General features: G+C 37.7%; 1 protein-coding gene and 1 long non-coding RNA gene across 3 annotated transcripts in view; one reads left to right on the top strand and one right to left on the bottom strand.

The window, feature by feature from the left end:
- The window catches only part of LOC145307335 (uncharacterized), a 202,674-nt gene that overhangs the window by 5,001 nt on the left and 175,684 nt on the right, over positions 1 to 21,989 (top strand). The window lies entirely within an intron of this gene.
- Positions 1 to 21,989, bottom strand: part of LOC145307327 (transmembrane protein 62-like) — a 39,851-nt gene that overhangs the window by 5,103 nt on the left and 12,759 nt on the right. For both annotated transcript variants that reach the window (XM_080149705.1, XM_080149706.1), the window contains 8 exons: positions 18,400 to 18,489; positions 17,567 to 17,639; positions 12,222 to 12,270; positions 10,426 to 10,554; positions 9,765 to 9,855; positions 2,931 to 3,046; positions 1,455 to 1,574; positions 374 to 451 (listed from right to left, as the gene is read on the bottom strand). In XM_080149705.1, the coding sequence (XP_080005831.1) occupies positions 374 to 451; positions 1,455 to 1,574; positions 2,931 to 3,046; positions 9,765 to 9,855; positions 10,426 to 10,554; positions 12,222 to 12,270; positions 17,567 to 17,639; positions 18,400 to 18,489 (746 nt within the window). The remainder of the gene's footprint in view (positions 1 to 373; positions 452 to 1,454; positions 1,575 to 2,930; positions 3,047 to 9,764; positions 9,856 to 10,425; positions 10,555 to 12,221; positions 12,271 to 17,566; positions 17,640 to 18,399; positions 18,490 to 21,989) is intronic.

Raw genomic sequence — 21,989 nt, 5'->3', positions numbered from 1 at the left:
TCACACACAAACACACACACATACACATTACACACATACACACACACACAGAAATACACACACATATATACACAGACAAACAATCGCACACACTCACACATACTTACCGTTAACAATGGTGGTCCAAGGTAGGATAATTCCTCTATGGCTGATCACACACACACATACACATCACACACACACATACACATTACACACACACACACACAGAAATACAAATCCGCACACACACACACAACAACACACACCCCCCCCACACACACACACACACACACACACACACAATCACACACACCCCCACTCACACATACACACACACAAACAAACACACTTACACACACACTTAAACAAACACACACACACACACACTTACCGTTAACAATAGTGGTCCAAGGTAGAATAATTCCTCTATGCCCGCTTAGTATTTCACCAACATACCAGGGACCAAAACCTGAAAAATGATATGCTGGTACCCAAAGTTTTATAGCTTTTCATGCGTTGTAAAGCTTAAAAGCTTTAGAAAAAACAGTCACTTTTGTGGCAACGCCTCTTTAGGGGCGTGTCACAGTAGCTTTTGATAGGTTATTTTAAGTAAGTTAGGTTAAGTGATTGCCCCGCAGGGTTAGATACCCCCATAGGGGACAGAAATAGGTGAAAAGCTTCTGTGAAAATATGACGAAACACCTCTTAAGAGGCGCAGTCACGAAAGGGACTATACCCAAATCTTTCTCAACCAAATTTAAAAGGAAAAGGTCTACTTTATCAATACAAAATATATTTCAAGTAAAAAACAAGGATGACAACAACCATAAAAGTAAAAAAATTTCGCTTCGAAAAATTTTGAAAATTGAAAAAAATATTCTTAAGAGGACAACGCCGATTTCTCTTGGGAGGTTGGTGGTACCCTCCCCCAAAATAGTAAAAAACCTTAAATGACCATGGAGAAGCTACCCTTTAAAGGAGAACCATATCAGTTCAGAGACAAACAGGGGACAAACAGACAGGTAAACAGACAGACAGACAGACAGACAGACAAACAAACAAAGAGATAATCAAACAGACAGACAGATAAACATACAAACAGAGAGACAGACAGACAGACAAACAGAAAAACAAACAAACAATCAAACAGACAGACAAACAGACAGAAAAACAGACAGACAAACAGATAGATAGACATACAGACAGACAAACAAACAGAGAGGCAAACACAGACAAACAGACAAACTAACAGACAAACAGACAGACAGACAAACAGACAGATAAACAGACAGACAAACACACAGACAGACAAACGGACAGACAGACAGACAGGCAGACAGACAAACAGACAAATAGACAAACAGACAGACAGACAAACAGACAGACAAACAGAAAGACAAACGGACATACAAACATACAGACAAACAAACAGACAGATAGACAGACATACATCCTGTTACTTTATTACCTACCTATCCAGACAGCCATAGAAAGATAGAGAAAATAGAATGGAGAAAATGTTGCCAGCTCTGCCATCTTGTCACTGGTTGTCAGGCTGAACACTGGCCGCAGGGCTCCAGGTACGGTTCTGGCTAAATAGATAGATATCCACTGGATTAAAACCGGTTCTAAGGCATATTATCCGCGGACAGCTGTCTATAATACGATCCTATAAATTCTTAGGCTGAAGGCGTTCCGCAAGGCTCCAGGTACGGTTCTGGCTAAACAGTACATATCCGCTGGTAAAATCCGAGGTAAAATTGGTGGTTGAAACGTTTGAACACTCAACTTATTAAAAAAAATCTAAAGTTCCCAATGTTGTTAAGCTAACTAATATGAAAACGTTATTATAAAACTTTGGGGACTAGTGTAAAAACAGGCTAATGTCTCTAATGGGATACGACAATGGCCGTTAAGTGATGTAAAATTACATCCCCAATGATAATAAACAAATTTATCCCTTCTGTAGATTATGATTAGTGGTTGAAACGTTTGGACACTTAACTTAATAAACCAACCAATAAAAATTCAATAAAAGTCCTAAAAGTTAAAACGTTATTATAAAAGTTTAGGGACTAGTGACCCTATAGAGGCCTCTAGGGGGCACTTAATAATAACAAGGATGACAACATCCATAAGTAGCGAAGCACAAAAAATCGTGGATGGAAATACGTAAAAGTAGATTTAAAGTGTATTTATCCCAAACAAGTTTGAAAATTGGACCAAAAACACCAAATATATGGGGAAATATTTAAAACATATAAAAATAGCCAAAAACCTGATAAAAGGCAGTCTGACCGCCAAGGTTGTTTTCTTTAAACGACGGGAAATTTAATTTTGATATCTATAACTGAAAAAATTTTGAAAATCGGACCATAAACACTGAAGATATGGAGAATAATGTGATATATACAAAAATAGCCTAAAACCTGCAAAAAGGCAGTCTGGCCGTCATGGATGTTTTCTTTAAACGACGGGAAATTTAATTCTCATATTTATAACTGAAAAAATTTTGAAAATTGGACCATAAACACTGAAGATATGGTGGAAATGTGAAAAATACATAAATAGCCTAAAACCTGCAAAATGGCAATGTGGCCGTCATGGTTGTTTTCTGTAAACGACAGGAAATTTAATTTTGATATCAATAACTGAAAAAATTTTGAAAATTGGACCATAAACACTGAAGATATGGAGAAAAATGTGAAACATACAAAAATAGCCTAAAACCTGCTAAAAAGGGGTCCGACCGACCTTGATGTTTTATAGTTAATTGTGCTCCTTAATAATGGGAATGTTGTCAAAAAATTACAGCTGTCTATCCTTAATAGGAGCCGAGAAAATCAAGTTTCCCCTATTCTGTCTTACACGGACAGACGGACGGACAGACGGACGGACGGACGGACATTTCGAATTATAGAGTAGCTTCGCTACTAAAAATAACTAACCTAGTATAATAGGAAGTGTTGAGACAAGAATGGAGGCAATCCATAGAATTTGGAGCAGTGAAGTAAAGTTTGTCATCAGTATAAATCTCGCATAAAAGCTGAACTCTGGCGCAATTCTAAACAAGAACTTTGGGTACCAGTGTAATTATAAACAAGAACTTTGGGTACCAGTGTAATTATAAACAAGAACTTTTGGTACCAGTGTAATTATAAACAAGAACTTTGGGTACCAGTGTAATTATAAACAAGAACTTTGGGTACCAGTGTAATTATAAACAAGAACTTTTGGTACCAGTGTAATTATAAACAAAAACTTTGGGTACCAGTGTCATTATAAACAAGAACTTTGGGTACCAGTGTAATTATAAACAAGAACTTTGGGTACCAGTGTAATTATAAACAAGAACTTTGGGTACCAGTGTAATTATAAACAAGAACTTTGGGTACCAGTGTAATTATAAACAAGAACTTTGGGTACCAGTGTAATTATAAACAAGAACTTTGGGTACAAGTGTAATTATAAACAAGAACTTTGGGTACCAGTGTAATTATAAACAAGAACTTTGGGTACCAGTGTCATTATAAACAAGAACTTTGGGTACCAGTGTAATTCTAAACAAGAACTTTGGGTACCAGTGTCATTATAAACAAGAACTTTGGGTACCAGTGTAATTCTAAACAAGAACTTTGGGTACCAGTGTCATTATAAACAAGAACTTTGGGTACCAGTGTAATTATAAACAAGAACTTTGGGTACCAGTGTCATTATAAACAAGAACTTTAGGTACCAGTGTAATTATAAACAAGAACTTTGGGTACCAGTGTCATTATAAACAAGAACTTTGGGTACCAGTGTAATTATAAACAAGAACTATGGGTACCAGTGTAATTATAAACAAGAACTTTGGGTACCAGTGTAATTATAAACAAGAACTTTGGGTACCAGTGTCATTATAAACAAGAACTTTGGGTACCAGTGTAATTATAAACAAGAACTTTGGGTACCAGTGTCATTATAAACAAGAACTTTGGGTACCAGTGTAATTATAAACAAGAACTTTGGGTACCAGTGTCATTATAAACAAGAACTTTGGGTACCAGTGTAATTCTAAACAAGAACTTTGGGTACCAGTGTAATTATAAACAAGAACTTTGGGTACCAGTGTAATTATAAACAAGAACTTTGGGTACCAGTGTAATTATAAACAAGAACTTTGGGTACCAGTGTCATTATAAACAAGAACTTTGGGTACCAGTGTAATTATAAACAAGAACTTTGGGTACCAGTGTCATTATAAACAAGAACTTTGGGTACCAGTGTAATTATAAACAAGAACTATGGGTACCAGTGTAATTATAAACAAGAACTATGGGTACCAGTGTAATTATAAACAAGAACTTTGGGTACCAGTGTCATTATAAACAAGAACTTTGGGTACCAGTGTAATTATAAACAAGAACTTTGGGTACCAGTGTCATTATAAACAAGAACTTTGGGTACCAGTGTAATTCTAAACAAGAACTTTGGGTACCAGTGTCATTATAAACAAGAACTTTGGGTACCAGTGTAATTCTAAACAAGAACTTTGGGTACCAGTGTAATTATAAACAAGAACTTTGGGTACCAGTGTAATTATAAACAAGAACTTTGGGTACCAGTGTAATTATAAACAAGAACTTTGGGTACCAGTGTCATTATAAACAAGAACTTTGGGTACCAGTGTCATTATAAACAAAAACTTTGGGTACCAGTGTAATTATAAACAAGAACTTTGGGTACCAGTGTAATTATAAACAAGAACTTTGGGTACCAGTGTAATTATAAACAAGAACTTTGGGTACCAGTGTAATTATAAACAAGAACTTTGGGTACCAGTGTAATTATAAACAAGAACTTTAGGTACCAGTGTCATTATAAACAAGAACTTTGGGTACCAGTGTCATTATAAACAAAAACTTTGGGTACCAGTGTAATTATAAACAAGAACTTTGGGTACCAGTGTAATTATAAACAAGAACTTTGGGTACCAGTGTAATTATAAACAAAAACTTTGGGTACCAGTGCAATTATAAACAAGAACTTTGGGTACAAGTGTAATTATAAACAAAATCTTTGGGTACCAGTGTAATTATAAACAAGAACTTTGGGTACCAGTGTAATTATAAACAAGAACTTTGGGTACCAGTGTAATTATAAATATAACTTTGGGTACCAGTGTAATTCTAAACAAGAACTTTGGGTACCAGTGTAATTCTAAACAAGAACTTTGGGTACAAGTGTAATTATAAACAAGAACTTTGGGTACCAGTGTAATTTTAAACAAGAACTTTGGGTACCAGTGTAATTATAAACAAGAACTTTGGGTACCAGTGTCATTATAAACAAAAACTTTGGGTACCAGTGTAATTATAAACAAGAACTTTGGGTACCAGTGTAATTATAAACAAGAACTTTGGGTACCAGTGTAATTATAAACAAAAACTTTGGGTACCAGTGTAATTATAAACAAGAACTTTGGGTACAAGTGTAATTATAAACAAAATCTTTGGGTACCAGTGTAATTATAAACAAGAACTTTGGGTACCAGTGTAATTATAAATATAACTTTGGGTACCAGTGTAATTATAAACAAGAACTTTGGGTACCAGTGTCATTATAAACAAGAACTTTGGGTACCAGTGTAATTATAAACAAGAACTTTGGGTACCAGTGTAATTCTAAACAAGAACTTTGGGTACCAGTGTAATTATAAACAAGAACTTTGGGTACAAGTGTAATTATAAACAAGAACTTTGGGTACCAGTGTAATTATAAATAAAAACTTTGGGTACCAGTGTAATTATAAACAAGAACTTTGGGTACCAGTGTCATTATAAATATAACTTTGGGTACCAGTGTCATTATAAACAAGAACTTTGGGTACCAGTGTAATTCTAAACAAGAACTTTGGGTACCAGTGTAATCATAAACAAGAACTTTGGGTACCAGTGTAATTATAAACAAGAACTTTGGGTACCAGTGTAATTATAAACAAGAACTTTGGTTACCAGTGTAATTATAAACAAGAACTTTGGGTACCAGTGTAATTATAAACAAGAACTTTGGGTACCAGTGTAATTATAAACAAGAACTTTGGGTACCAGTGTCATTATAAACAAGAACTTTGGGTACCAGTGTAATTATAAACAAGAACTTTTGGTACCAGTGTAATTATAAACAAAAACTTTGGGTACCAGTGTAATTATAAACAAGAACTTTGGGTACCAGTGTAATTATAAACAAGAACTTTGGGTACCAGTGTAATTATAAACAAGAACTTTGGGTACCAGTGTAATTATAAACAAGAACTTTGGGTACCAGTGTCATTATAAACAAGAACTTTGGGTACCAGTGTCATTATAAACAAAAACTTTGGGTACCAGTGTCATTATAAACATGAACTTTGGGTACCAGTGTAATTATAAACATGAACTTTGGGTACCAGTGTAATTATAAACAAGAACTTTGGGTACCAGTGTAATTATAAACAAGAACTTTGGGTACCAGTGTAATTATAAACAAGAACTTTGGGTACCAGTGTCATTATAAACAAGAACTTTGGGTACCAGTGTAATTATAAACAAACTTTGGGTACCAGTGTAATTATAAACAAGAACTTTGGGTACCAGTGTCATTATAAACAAGAACTTTGGGTACCAGTGTAATTATAAACAAGAACTTTGGGTACCAGTGTAATTATAAACAAGAACTTTGGGTACCAATGTAATTATAAACAAGAACTTTGGGTACCAGTGTAATTATAAACAAGAACTTTGGGTACCAGTGTCATTATAAACATGAACTTTGGGTACCAGTGTAATTATAAACATGAACTTTGGGTACCAGTGTAATTATAAACAAGAACTTTGGGTACCAGTGTAATTATAAACAAGAACTTTGGGTACCAGTGTCATTATAAATATAACTTTGGGTACCAGTGTCATTATAAACAAGAACTTTGGGTACCAGTGTAATTATAAACAAGAACTTTGGGTACCAGTGTAATCATAAACAAGAACTTTGGGTACCAGTGTAATTATAAACAAGAACTTTGGGTACCAGTGTAATTATAAACAAGAACTTTGGGTACCAGTGTAATTATAAACAAGAACTTTGGGTACCAGTGTAATTATAAACAAGAACTTTGGGTACCAGTGTAATTATAAACAAGAACTTTGGGTACCAGTGTCATTATAAACAAGAACTTTGGGTACCAGTGTAATTATAAACAAGAACTTTTGGTACCAGTGTAATTATAAACAAAAACTTTGGGTACCAGTGTCATTATAAACAAGAACTTTGGGTACCAGTGTAATTATAAACAAGAACTTTGGGTACAAGTGTAATTATAAACAAGAACTTTGGGTACCAGTGTAATCATAAACAAGAACTTTGGGTACCAATGTAATTATAAACAAGAACTTTGGGTACCAGTGTAATTATAAACAAGAACTTTGGGTACCAGTGTCATTATAAACATGAACTTTGGGTACCAGTGTAATTATAAACAAGAACTTTGGGTACCAGTGTAATTATAAACAAGAACTTTGGGTACCAATGTAATTATAAACAAGAACTTTGGGTACCAGTGTAATTATAAACAAGAACTTTGGGTACAAGTGTAATTATAAACAAGAACTTTGGGTACCAGTGTAATTATAAACAAGAACTTTGGGTACCAATGTAATTATAAACAAGAACTTTGGGTACCAGTGTAATTATAAACAAGAACTTTGGGTACCAGTGTCATTATAAACATGAACTTTGGGTACCAGTGTAATTATAAACATGAACTTTGGGTACCAGTGTAATTATAAACAAGAACTTTGGGTACCAGTGTAATTATAAACAAGAACTTTGGGTACCAGTGTCATTATAAATATAACTTTGGGTACCAGTGTCATTATAAACAAGAACTTTGGGTACCAGTGTAATTATAAACAAGAACTTTGGGTACCAGTGTAATCATAAACAAGAACTTTGGGTACCAGTGTAATTATAAACAAGAACTTTGGGTACCAGTGTAATTATAAACAAGAACTTTGGGTACCAGTGTAATTATAAACAAGAACTTTGGGTACCAGTGTAATTATAAACAAGAACTTTGGGTACCAGTGTAATTATAAACAAGAACTTTGGGTACCAGTGTAATTATAAACAAGAACTTTGGGTACAAGTGTAATTATAAACAAGAACTTTGGGTACCAGTGTAATTATAAACAAGAACTTTGGGTACAAGTGTAATTATAAACAAGAACTTTGGGTACCAGTGTCATTATAAACAAGAACTTTGGGTACCAGTGTAATTATAAACAAGAACTTTGGGTACCAGTGTCATTATAAACAAGAACTTTGGGTACCAGTGTCATTATAAACAAAAACTTTGGGTACCAGTGTCATTATAAACAAGAACTTTGGGTACCAGTGTAATTATAAACAAACTTTGGGTACCAGTGTAATTATAAACAAGAACTTTGGGTACCAGTGTCATTATAAACAAGAACTTTGGGTACCAGTGTAATTATAAACAAGAACTTTGGGTACCAGTGTAATTATAAACAAGAACTTTGGGTACCAATGTAATTATAAACAAGAACTTTGGGTACCAGTGTAATTATAAACAAGAACTTTGGGTACCAGTGTCATTATAAACATGAACTTTGGGTACCAGTGTAATTATAAACATGAACTTTGGGTACCAGTGTAATTATAAACAAGAACTTTGGGTACCAGTGTAATTATAAACAAGAACTTTGGGTACCAGTGTAATTATAAACAAGAACTTTGGGTACCAGTGTAATTTACAGTCCAATGTCCCATCCCTCCAAGCAAAATATTATTTACTTGGTCAAATTAGAAACAAGGATGACAACATCCATAAAAGTGAGACTCTAAAATTCAGTTGGTAAGACAAACAAACATTAACATTTCAATAAAGAGTCAGAACTTAATATGCAGAATGCAGAAAGTCTAAACATAATTGGGGAATAATCCCTTTCGTGGCAACGCCCCTTAAGGGGCGATTCGTCGTATTTTAAAATGGCTTTCATAGGTAAGGTTAGGTTATATTGAGTTAGAAGATTGCCCCCACAGGGTTAGGCAATTGGCCCCGCAGGGTTAGAGTCCCCCCGCGGAGGGCTAGAAATGGGAGAAAAGCTACTGTGAAAAATAAGAAGAATCGCCCCCTAAGGTGGTTGCAACGAAAGGGACTATTTCCAAATCTGAAGCTCAAATATTTTTAAGTTAAAGTTCAAGGACATACTTACACTTTTAAAACATAGTCATAAAGATACTTCGCTTGAAATATTGTACATTGTTGTCCTAGGAATCACTGTTCCTACAAGTGACAACATCCATAAAAGCAAATTCTCTGCAGTCAGAAGGAAGGACAAACGAATAATAACTGTGATAGAGTGTCAGAACTTAATAAGCAGAACATTAATTTCTAAGTCTAAACGAAATTGTACATAAATTTGTTGAAATATTGTGCAAATATAGGATACATTACAAGGACATACTTTTATTTTTAGGATTTGATTTTAGAGTTGCCTCGCTTATAATACTTTACCTTATTGTCCTAAAAATCATTATTCCAAAAATCAGATGAATAGGATAATCATATCATACAATAAAAGTTCAAAATATGCATGTTTTAAATGGACGTTCAGACATTATGGCAACGATTATAGAGTTGCTGCGCTTTCTAATTTGTAATTAACTGTTACAGGAATCATCAAGCAAAGTTTGACATCGATAGGACAATTCTAACATGCCTAAATTAACAAAAATCCTACTTTGAAAATTTTGTCTGAAATGGCTGGCGGATAAGTTGCTGGTTTCCATTATTATCCTTAACATCAACTCGGATTTCGTGCCTCAGATCATCTGAAATAATAATCATCAATAGTTTGGTTACCATTCCAAAAAAGTTTGGGTACCATTATAATTAAATAAGTTTGGGTACCATTATAATTATATAAGTTTGGGTACCATTATAGTTATATAAGTTTGGGTACCATTCTAATTATATAAGTTTGGGAAACATTATAAGAGGGGGGGGGGGGGGGCGGATCTGACACTTTTGCGTAAACAGAAAGTATAGGCTTTGTCTTAAGAGTAGGAGGATGGGTTATTTGGGAAAAAAGTTTAGTTTTGGGTGTATTTTCCTTATATTTAAAAAAAATTTTGATAGGTCTCCAGGTTCAGGTGCTGCAGGCTGGAAGGTCACTTCTGGACAGGTATAAATGAAAAAAAATCCCAAAAGATGCTTATTTGTTTTAATAAGTTGATCTAATTTAAACTAAATTCTTTTTTCATTTATACCTGTCCAGAAGTGACCTTCTGTTTACGCAAAAGTGTCAGACCCCCCCCCCCCCCATTATATAAGTTTGGGACCATTTACATTACATAAATGTAATAAACAGTCCCCTCTCTCTCTGGGTTTAATTGTCATACCTGTATATCGACTTGGAGACCATTTCAGAGTGAAAAGATTGGAGATATTGGGATGGTTTGTGGCTATTTCTTCAGTCACCCCATTGTCTAGGCTCACCATAACTGATTTGATTCCAAATGGACTAAAAGTTCGTTCAAGTCAATAATTTTATTTTCTGTTTGTCTGTCTGTCTGTCTGTATGACTGTTTGTCTGTATGCTTGATAGTTTGTCTGTCTGTATGACTGATTGTCTGTCTGTATGTCTGTCTGTATGTCTGTCTGTTTGATAGTTTGTCTGTATTTATGACAGTTTGTTTGTCTGTATGTATGTTAGTTTGTCTGTCTGTCTGTATGACTGTTTGTCTATCTGTTTGTTTGTCTGTATGTATGTTAGTTTGTCTGTCTTTATGACTGTTTGTCTGTCTGTATGACTGTTTGTCTGTATTTATGACTGTTTTTTTCTGTCTGTATAACTGTTTGTCTGTCTGTATGACAGTTTATCTGTCTGTATGAATATTTGTCTGTCTGTATGTCTGTTTGTCTAACTGTATGTTTCTGTCGAAATGACTGTTTGTCTGTCTTTATGTCTGTTTGTCTGTCTAAATGACTGTTTGTTTGTCTGTTTGATAGTTTGTCTGTCTGATAGTATGTCTGTATGGCTGTTTGTCTGTCTGTATGACAGCTTGTCTGTTTGTATGACTATTTATCTATCTGTATGGTGTATAATGTCTGTATGACTGTTTATCTGTCTCTATGTTATATTGTCTGTCTGTTTGACAGTTTGTCTGTCTGTATGACAGTTTGTCTATCTTTATTTTCTGTTTGTCTGTCTTTATGTCTGTTTGTCTGTCTGTACGGAAGTTTGTCTGTCAGTTTGATAGTTTGTCTGTCTGTTTGATAGTTTGTCTGTATATGTATGACTGTTTGTCTTTCTTTATGACTGTAATTCTGTCTGTATGACAGTCTGTCTGTCTGTATGTCTGTTTGTCTATCTGTATGTTTGTCGGTATGTTTTAAGTTTTTCTGTCTGTATGTCTGTTTGTAGGACTGTCTGTCTGTCTGTATGTATGTTTGTATGACTGTTTGTTTGTATGTATGTTATTTTGTCTGTCTGTATGACTATTTGTCTGTCTGTATGTCAGTTTGTCTGTCTGTATGTCAGTTTGTCTGTCTGTATGACTGTTTGTCTGTCTGTCTATCTATATGTATGTCTATATGACTGTTTGTTTGTCTTTTTGATAGTTTGTCTGTCTGTATGACTTTTTGTCTGTCTTTATGACTGTTTTTTTCTGTCTGTATAACTGTTTGTCTGTCTGTATGTCCATTTGTCTGTCTGTATGTCAGTTTGTCTGTCTGTATGACTGTTTGTCTGTCTGTCTGTATGTATGTTAGTTTGTCTGTTTGTATGACTATTTGTCTGTCTGTATGTCAGTTTGTCTGTCTGTATGACAGTTTGTCTGTCTGTCTATCTGTATGTCTGTCTATATGACTGTTTGTCTGTCTGTATGAGCGTTTATCTGTCTCTATGTTATATTGTCTGTCTGTTTGACAGTTTGTCTGTCTGTATGTCTGTTTGTCTGTCTGTATGTAAGTTTGTTTTGTCTGTCTGTATGACTACTAGTTTGTCTGTTTGTATGACTTTTTGTCTGTCTGTTTGATAGTTTGTCTGTATGACTGTTTGTCTGTCTGTTTAATAGTTTGTCTGTATGGCTGTTTGACTGTATGTATGACTGATTGTCTGTGTAACATATTGTCTATCTATTTGACTGTTTGTCTGTCTATCTGTGTAATAAACTTAACTTGAACTTCCTAAAAGCCAAAATTCTAATTTCCTCTGACTGGCTAATCTTTTGAATAGGCTCTACCTAAAAAAACAATAAAAATATTCCCCATATTGCTTTGAAACCGATTAATATCCAGTGGATTAGAACCGGTTCTTAGTCATACTGAAAAATGATGTATAGCATCGAATTGTATCCAATTTTATGCAAATATAAAAATGTACAATGTCCTTTAACATATCGGGGCTAAAAAAAACTGGTTTTAATCTTATAATTGTACATTTTATATCCGCGGAAAGCTGTTTATAATACGATGCGAGAAATAACTATTCCAACATTCTTTTAATAAAGTTACAGGAAGTCTCTCTATCTGTCTTTTTGTATGTCTGTCTGTATATCTGTTTTGACCTAAGGATCTCGCTAACAGCTGAACCGATAAGGTTCTTCTTTACAGGGTAGCTTCTCATATTTTGCTCCCCTTAGTTATCCTAGGTTGTTGGACCTGACGTAAGAGTGTCATGGACAGCATCCTCGCCCGTATGGGGTAAAACTTTCGTAGCAACACCTCTTAAGGGGCGTTTCGTCGTATTTTCATAGTAGCTTTTTAGGTTATTTTAGGTTAAGTTGTGTTAGGTGATTGCCCAACAGTGTTAGGCAATAGGCCCCGCAGGGGCTAGAAATAGGAGAAAAGCTACTGTAAAAATCCGACGAAACGCCCCTTAATAGGCGTTTTCAAAAAAGGGACTATACCGAAACTTTCTAGTCTTTGGAAAAATGTTTCCACTAGGTACTATACAAAAAAAACATAGGTTAGTTTGTACGTTAGATTTGTAGAGCTTTGCTTTTTAAAATGTTGTCATCCTTGTTATATATAGATAATAGCCGCTACGTCCCCTAGAGGCCTCTAGTGGCACTTTAAATGTTTTTGTTTGTTAAAGTCTCTACGATATTTCTTTATGTTACGATACCTCTTTATGTTACGTTGAAGTCTCCCAAACATTAATAAGATTTCCGATTTTTTTGTCATTTCTCTTGGGAGGGTGATGGTACCCTCCCCCAAAATAGTTATAAACCTTCCCAGGACCCATGAGAATCTACCCTGTTAAGGAGAACCCGATTGGTTAGCAAGATCCTTCGGTACAGACACACAAACACACAGACATCCTGTTACTTTAGTATAAGGACTTGCGGCTGCGCTCCTAGCATCTATGAGAGCTCTGAAAAATAGCCTAAAACTGTACCAAGGCCAGGGTGAATTCTAAAACTAATATAGCCTAAAACCACCCCGGGACCTTTCCTAAATTGAGAACTCAATCAGTTTTTGAGATCTGAAGCTACAGACAAAATTATACTACTTTATATAGGTAACTAGAGGCTTCGCCCCTAGAGGCCTCTAGGGACACGTAAAATAGTTTCTTTTCAATTTATTTTAAATCAGCTAATTACCAAAAATATTTTTTTTGCCGACAAATGATCCTTCGTTACAAACAAACAAACAGACAGACATCATTCTACTTTGTATTATAGATAAAAAAAGCTTCACTGTAAAGGAAAACCATTTTGGTTCAGCGTTTAGCGAGATCCTTTGCTACAGACATGTTTGCCGTGTCTACGTCGCGGATCCACCTTCTACTGCAACAGCAACAACATCAGCAGCTGCGGGGAAGCCAAGAGCAAACACGTACAATCTCCAAACCTCCCAAAATGTATCATCATCATCAACATCAACACCAGAGGACTCCTTTTTTGTAACATCACCGACAATGTGGCTTACCCCGCAGCTGAACCGAGTTTTTAGTATGTTTGACAACGCATAAGACAATATCAGCATGTCTTATTCGGCTATTATTGCTGATAGCTGGTATAGAACAGAATCCAGGTCCTGCTTGGTTCTGTACTGTTTGTACCAAGAAGATCATATCAACCTGTGTAGAATGTAACAAATGCAACGGCTGGCTTCATATAAAGTGTTCCCAACTAAAATCTGCAAATGAACGCAAAAAATTCACATCATGGTATGGACCCTGTTGCTCACATCTGTCACCTAAGCCCCCCACACCCAACCCCCCCCGACGCGGCCGCCCACCCCCACCCCCTCAAGTCAACCCACAACGAGGCAGCCCCACCCCACCCCCTCGTCGCAGACGCCCTTCACCACCCCCCCCGCGCCCTCCCACACCTCCCCCTCAAGCTCAACAACAACAACCCAACACTACTAACAGCTCTAACTTGAAAATACTCCAATTTAACATCAATGGAATCGTCGGTAAATTAGATGAACTTCTTCATTATATGGAGAAGAAAAACATCAAGATAGGAGCAATTCAAGAAACGAAGCTCACTGGTAAATCAAAGAAGTTAAAAACACCAAACTACACACTTGTCCGTAAGGATAGAGGAACAAATAAGGGTGGAGGATTAGCATTTCTTGTCCACAAGGATGTTACCTTTAACCTTGAGAAAGCACCACCTACACTTGAACAGGATCCACACATGGAAACACTCACCATCAGTTTACCTGGTAAAAACAATGATCCTCTATACATACGCAATGTGTACATCCCTCCTCAGAGTAGCTGTAACCAAAATTATGCACCTCCAATTGACCATCTGTTTGTAGATTTAGGAAATTCATCCCTAATCCTTGGAGATGTTAACGCACACCACCAACTATGGCACTCTGAAGCAAACGAAGATGCTAGAGGTAGACTCTTGGTCGACACCATCACTGGCTTGAACTTTGGTGTAATAAACGAAGATCAGCCAACCAGAGTTACAGCTAATGCTTCAACAGCTCCGGACGTCAGCATAGCGTCCTCTAGCCTGATTCCAACTGTCAACTGGAATCTGGATAACAGCTTAAGCTCAGATCATCTTCCAATTATTATTAGTCTTGCAGCAGAAATCACAAAAACCAACACTCCTCATTTCACCTATGTTAATTACAATAAAGCTGATTGGCCCAACTTCCAGGTTTTCACCGAAAATATTTTCTCCGCGGCTAGAGAGGTCTCTGACGTTTACGAAGCCGAAAAATATTTCTCCAAAATTGTCCAGCAAGCAGCACACAAATACATTCCTGCAGGCAGAATCCCCCGTACATACAATGCCCTACCTACGGAAGCAGCAAGACTGATAGATGAAAGGGATAACCTCAAGAAAAATAATCCTGCTGATGATCGTATTCCTGAACTTAACAAGAACATCAACAAATCAATTAGAGAACACAGGAAAGAAAAATGGCAAGAATATCTTTCCACTTGTCAGCCAGGTAGTCAAAAGCTCTGGAAGACTGTCAAGAGTTTAAATGACCAGCCCACTCAACCAGACAACCAGGGTATTGACTTTGAGGACAATAAACCTACCATTGACGCAACCAAACTGGCAAACAAATTTAATCAACAGTATACACCTAACATCGACAAGAAACCAGAACAGGCTCTTCGCAACACCTTACGGTCAATGCAAAGCAAACCAAAAGAACAGCCTAAGATTAAATTTACTCCTGCCCAGACAGCAGCTGCCATCAAAAGAGCTAAAAACTCTAAAGCTATAGGACCAGATGGCTTGTCTCCCATTATGCTTAAGCACTTGGGCCCCCACGGCATCAAGTTCCTCACAGACATCTTCAACTTAGTCTTGAGCACAGCCCATACACCCGGCAAATGGAAGACAGCTAAGATAATCACCTTACTGAAACCAGGAAAGCCGGCGAATAAAGGATCCAGTTACCGTCCAGTCTCCATTCTATCACCACCAGCTAAGATTCTTGAGGCCCTGATCCTTCCTTATCTTACAGACGCCATAGAACTTGCAGACCACCAGCATGGTTTCAGAAAGGGCAGATCAACCCTTACAGCTCTACAAAGCATCCGAGATCACATTGATAAAGGTTTGAACAGGAAGAAGCCAGTCCACAGAACAGTATCTGTTGCCATTGATCTTTCAAGAGCTTTCGATACTGTTGACCATCATATTCTTCTTCGGGACATCAACAACCTCCCACTTGATGTTTACATCAAAAGATTCCTGTGTGGCTACCTGAGAGGTAGACAGACCTTTGTGCTGTTCCGAAATTCTACATCTAAATATCGGAAGGTTAAGCAGGGTGTCCCCCAAGGCGGAGTTCTCTCCCCCATCCTGTTTAACCTCTACATGTCCACCATGCCAGCTCCTCCAGGTAAAATCAAACTTGTCACCTATGCTGATGACAGCAATGTGTTAAATTCCGGACCTAAGTTTGATCCTATAGTTAGGGAATTGAACAGCTACCTGGCTACCTTGAATGACTGGTTCAAGGGCAGAAACCTGTTCATCAGTCCTTCCAAATCATCTGCCACTGTGTTCTCAACATTTTCTAATGATGCGGGCGTAGTTCTTCAGATTGAAGTGGATGGACAAGTGGTACCTACAGTCAAGAAACCAACTTTTCTTGGTATCTGTTTTGATACCCTTCTCTCCTTCAGGCAACATGCTACCAACCTGAAGTCCAAGCTCCAGGCCAAGAACAATGTCTTGTTGGCATTGACAGGCTCCACCTGGGGTAAGGACAAGGAGACCATAACCACCACCTTCAAAGCCATCGGCCAATCACTTATCAACTACTGTTGTCCTATTTGGACACCTGCCTTGGCTGACACTACCTGGGAAATGATCCAGGTTGCCCAGAATGCTGCTTTGCGGGCAGCCACCGGCTGCCACATAATGTCGAAACCTGATCACCTCCACCAGGAGACCAAGATCATGATGGTTAAAGAACATTGTGAAATGCTTAGCAAGCAGTTCCTGCTATCAACACAGCAGCCGAATCACCCAAACAGAGTTGACTGGAACCAGCCCCCTCCCCCCCCGGGACGCCAGATGAATGAAACCCTGGTGTCCAAGTTTGGTCGGGAAATCCAGCAAATGTCCTACCCTGACCTTCCCTCTGAGATTTACAAGCAGAGACTAAAGGCCATTCACACCAACTCTGTACGTGACCAGATTGCTACTTTTGAGCACAATAAAGTCCTAGGTGCTCCACCCCCCAAGATCTGTGACTCTGAAAAGGACCTTCCCAGAGCCACCAGATCCACCCTTGCCCAGCTAAGATCTGGATATAGCATTATGCTTTACAGCTATAAATCCAGAATCAGCAAAAGAGATCCTGTTCCTGACATATGTCCTCTCTGTCAACAACCAGGACATACTACGAATCACCTGTTCAACTGTCCAGCCAACCCTACCACCCTCACCCCACGTGACCTATGGCTGAGACCTTTGGAGTGTGCCAGATTCTTAAACCTGGCTACCCGTGATGAAATTGATGATGATACCAACTGAGGAGGCGAGGCTACAAGAAGAACAGACATAAAAAAAAACTTACAATAAAATAGTATACCTTAGGTGACAGAAAATTTGAACTTTTTGGGTTTGTTATCACTACCAACGGCCAAGAATTCAGCTTTTCATCTCTAGAAATAAATATTAAATTATTTATAAAGGGGTGGTAGGTTGTTCTAAAATTCCGTAGAGGTGTGAGTTTTAAGGCTTAAAAACAGTAGTAAACCGATAGTATTCTCTAAATATTTTATAACTTTTTTGTCTATGGTTCTATTCAATAAGGAATACACATATTTAGTGAATATTATCGCTCTACCAATGTTTTTAAGCCTTAAAACTCACACCTTTATGGAATTTTAGCACAAACTACTTCCCCCTTTATAAATAGTTTAAACATGTTTTCTGTCATAAAGGTATACAACATCAGAGAAAATGGGGACAATGGGCTGTTTATTACACTAGTCCCTAAAGTTTTATGATAACATTTCTTTATCGTTGGCTAAACAACTTTGGGTACTTAAGTGAATATTGATTGGTTGAATTATTAAGTTGACTGTTCAAACGTGTCAACCACAAATTTTGTGTATCATCATTGGAGATGTACATCAATTTATCGGCCTTTGTCTAATCCCTTTAGATCCCTGAAAAAAAAAATAAAACAGTTATCGTTTTTAGCCTCAGAGAAATCAAACTTTTTGGTAAAGACAGATAGACAGATAGACAGATAGACAGACAGACAGACAAACATACAAGACAAACAGACAAACAGACAGACAGACGGACAGACAGACGGACAGAGACATATAGACAGACAAACAGACAGACAGACAGACTGACAGATAGACAGACAAACACTAGTTATAGATAAGCTTGTGCCATTAAAAATTTTACCTAAAAGTTAGAATGCCATTGTCAATTGCCAGAACCCGGAACATCCGGTTTTCCTTGAAATCTGCCAGTTCAAATTCTGCGGTACCACACCTTCAAAAAGAAAAAGAAGGATAACATAAATAAAAAACTCCAGAGATCCAAAGGGATAAGACAATTTTGAACGTTTGGACACTCAACTTAATGAACCAACAAATCAAATTCAATAAAAGTCCCCAATTAGAAATAACCAATTACCTAACTATGCATGGTATAAAGTTGTGGTACCATATCTCCCTAGGATGTGCAGGTTTACTCACCTATGCATGGTATAAAGTTGTGGTGCCATATCCCCTAGGATGTACAGGTTTACCTACCTATGCATGGTATAAAGTTGTGGAGCCATATCCCCTAGGATGTACAGGTTTACCTACCTATGCATGGTATAAAGTTGTGGTACCATATCCCCTAGGATGTACAGGTTTACCTACCTATGCATGGTATAAAGTTGTGGTACCATATCCCCTAGGATGTGCAGGTTTACCTACCTATGCATGGTATAAAGTTGTGGTACCATATCTCCCTAGGATGTACAGGTTTACCTACCTATGCATGGTATAAAGTTGTGGTACCATATCTCCCTAGGATGTGCAGGTTTACCTACCTATGCATGGTATAAAGTTGTGGTACCATATCTCCCTAGGATGTACAGGTTTACCTACCTATGCATGGTATAAAGTTGTGGTACCATATCTCCATAGGATATTCAGGTTTACCTACCTATGCATGGTATAAAGTTGTGGTACCATATCTCCCTAGGATGTACAGGTTTACCTACCTATGCATGGTATAAAGTTGTGGTACCATATCTCCCTAGGATGTACAGGTTTACCTACCTATGCATGGTATAAAGTTGTGGTACCATATCTCCATAGGATATTCAGGTTTACCTACCTATGCATGGTATAAAGTTGTGGTACCATATCCCCTAGGATGTACAGGTTTACCTACCTATGCATGGTATAAAGTTGTGGTACCATATCCCCTAGGATGTACAGGTTTACCTACCTATGCATGGTATAAAGTTGTGGTACCATATCCCCTAGGATGTGCAGGTTTACCTACCTATGCATGGTATAAAGTTGTGGTACCATATCTCCCTAGGATGTACAGGTTTACCTACCTATGCATGGTATAAAGTTGTGGTACCATATCTCCCTAGGATGTGCAGGTTTACCTACCTATGCATGGTATAAAGTTGTGGTACCATATCTCCCTAGGATGTACAGGTTTACCTACCTATGCATGGTATAAAGTTGTGGTACCATATCCCCTAGGATGTACAGGTTTACCTACCTATGCATGGTATAAAGTTGTGGTACCATATCTCCCTAGGGTGTACAGGTTTACCTATCTATGCATGGTATAAAGTTGTGGTACCATATCTCCCTAGGATGTGCAGGTTTACCTACCTATGCATGGTATAAAGTTGTGGTACCATATCTCCCTAGGATGTACAGGTTTACCTACCTATGCATGGTATAAAGTTGTGGTACCATATCCCCTAGGATGTACAGGTTTACCTACCTATGCATGGTATAAAGTTGTGGTACCATATCTCCCTAGGATGTACAGGTTTACCTACCTATGCATGGTATAAAGTTGTGGTACCAAATCCCCTAGGATGTACAGGTTTACCTACCTATGCAAGGTATAAAGTTGTGGTACCATATCCCCTAGGATGAACAGGTTTACCTACAGGTTACCTATGCATGGTATAAAGTTGTGGTACCATATCTCCCTAGGATGTACAGGTTTACCTACCTATGCATGGTATAAAGTTGTGGTACCATATCCCCTAGGATGAACAGGTTTACCTACAGGTTACCTATGCATGGTATAAAGTTGTGGTACCATATCTCCCTAGGATGTACAGGTTTACCTACCTATGCATGGTATAAAGTTGTGGTACCATATCCCCTAGGATGTGCAGGTTTACCTACCTATGCATGGTATAAAGTTGTGGTACCATATCTCCTAGGATGTACAGGTTTACCTACCTATGCATGGTATAAAGTTGTGGTACCATATCTCCCTAGGATGTACAGGTTTACCTACCTATGCATGGTATAAAGTTGTGGTACCATATCCCCTAGGATGTACTGGTTTACCTACCTATGCATGGTATAAAGTTGTGGTACCATATCCCCTAGGATGTACAGGTTTACCTACCTATGCATGGTATAAAGTTGTGGTACCATATCCCCTAGGATGTGCAGGTTTACCTACCTATGCATGGTATAAAGTTGTGGTACCATATCTCCCTAGGATGTACAGGTTTACCTACCTATGCATGGTATAAAGTTGTGGTACCATATCCCCTAGGATGTACAGGTTTACCTACCTATGCATGGTATAAGGTTGTGGTACCATATCTCCCTAGGATGTACAGGTTTACCTAACTATGCATGGTATAAAGTTGTGGTACCATATCCCCTAGGATGTACAGGTTTACCTACCTATACATGGTATAAAGTTGTGGTACCATATCCCCTAGGATGTACTGGTTTACCTACCTATGCATGGTATAAAGTTGTGGTACCATATCTCCCTAGGATGTACAGGTTTACCTACCTATGCATGGTATAAAGTTGTGGTACCATATCCCCTAGGATGTGCAGGTTTACCTACCTATGCATGGTATAAAGTTGTGGTACCATATCTCCCTAGGATGTACAGGTTTACCTACCTATGCATGGTATAAAGTTGTGGTACCATATCCCCCAGAATGTACAGGTTTACCTACCTATGCATGGTATAAAGTTGTGGTACCATATCTCCCTATGATGTACAGGTTTACCTATCTATGCATGGTATAAAGTTGTGGTACCATATCCCCTAGGATGTACAGGTTTACCTACCTATGCATGGTATAAAGTTGTGGAGCCATATCTCCCTAGGATGTGCAGGTTTACCTACCTATGCATGGTATAAAGTTGTGGTACCATATCCCCCCTAGGATGTACAGGTTTACCTACCTATGCATGGTATAAAGTTGTGGTACCATATCTCCCTAGGATGTACAGGTTTACCTACCTATGCATGGTATAAAGTTGTGGTACCATATCCCCTAGGATGTGCAGGTTTACCTACCTATGCATGGTATAAAGTTGTGGTACCATATCTCCCTAGGATGTACAGGTTTACCTACCTATGCATGGTATAAAGTTGTGGTGCCATATCTCCCTAGGATGTACAGGTTTACCTACCTATGCATGGTATAAAGTTGTGGTACCATATCTCCCTAGGATGTACAGGTTTACCTACCTATGCATGGTATAAAGTTGTGGAGCCATATCCCCTAGGATGTACAGGTTTACCTACCTATGCATGGTATAAGGTTGTGGTACCATATCCCCCAGAATGTACAGGTTTACCTACCTATGCATGGTATAAAGTTGTGGTACCATATCTCCTAGGATGTACAGGTTTACCTACCTATGCATGGTATAAAGTTGTGGTACCATATCCCCCAGAATGTACAGGTTTACCTACCTATGCATGGTATAAAGTTGTGGTACCATATCTCCCTATGATGTACAGGTTTACCTATC

Source organism: Acartia tonsa, chromosome 15 (assembly GCF_053477335.1).
Source record: "Acartia tonsa isolate MP-2025a chromosome 15, ASM5347733v1, whole genome shotgun sequence".
Taxonomy (NCBI): Eukaryota; Metazoa; Arthropoda; class Copepoda; order Calanoida; family Acartiidae; genus Acartia; species Acartia tonsa.
Note: the sequence above shows the minus strand (reverse complement) of the source record. Positions and strands in the feature narration are given on the sequence as shown.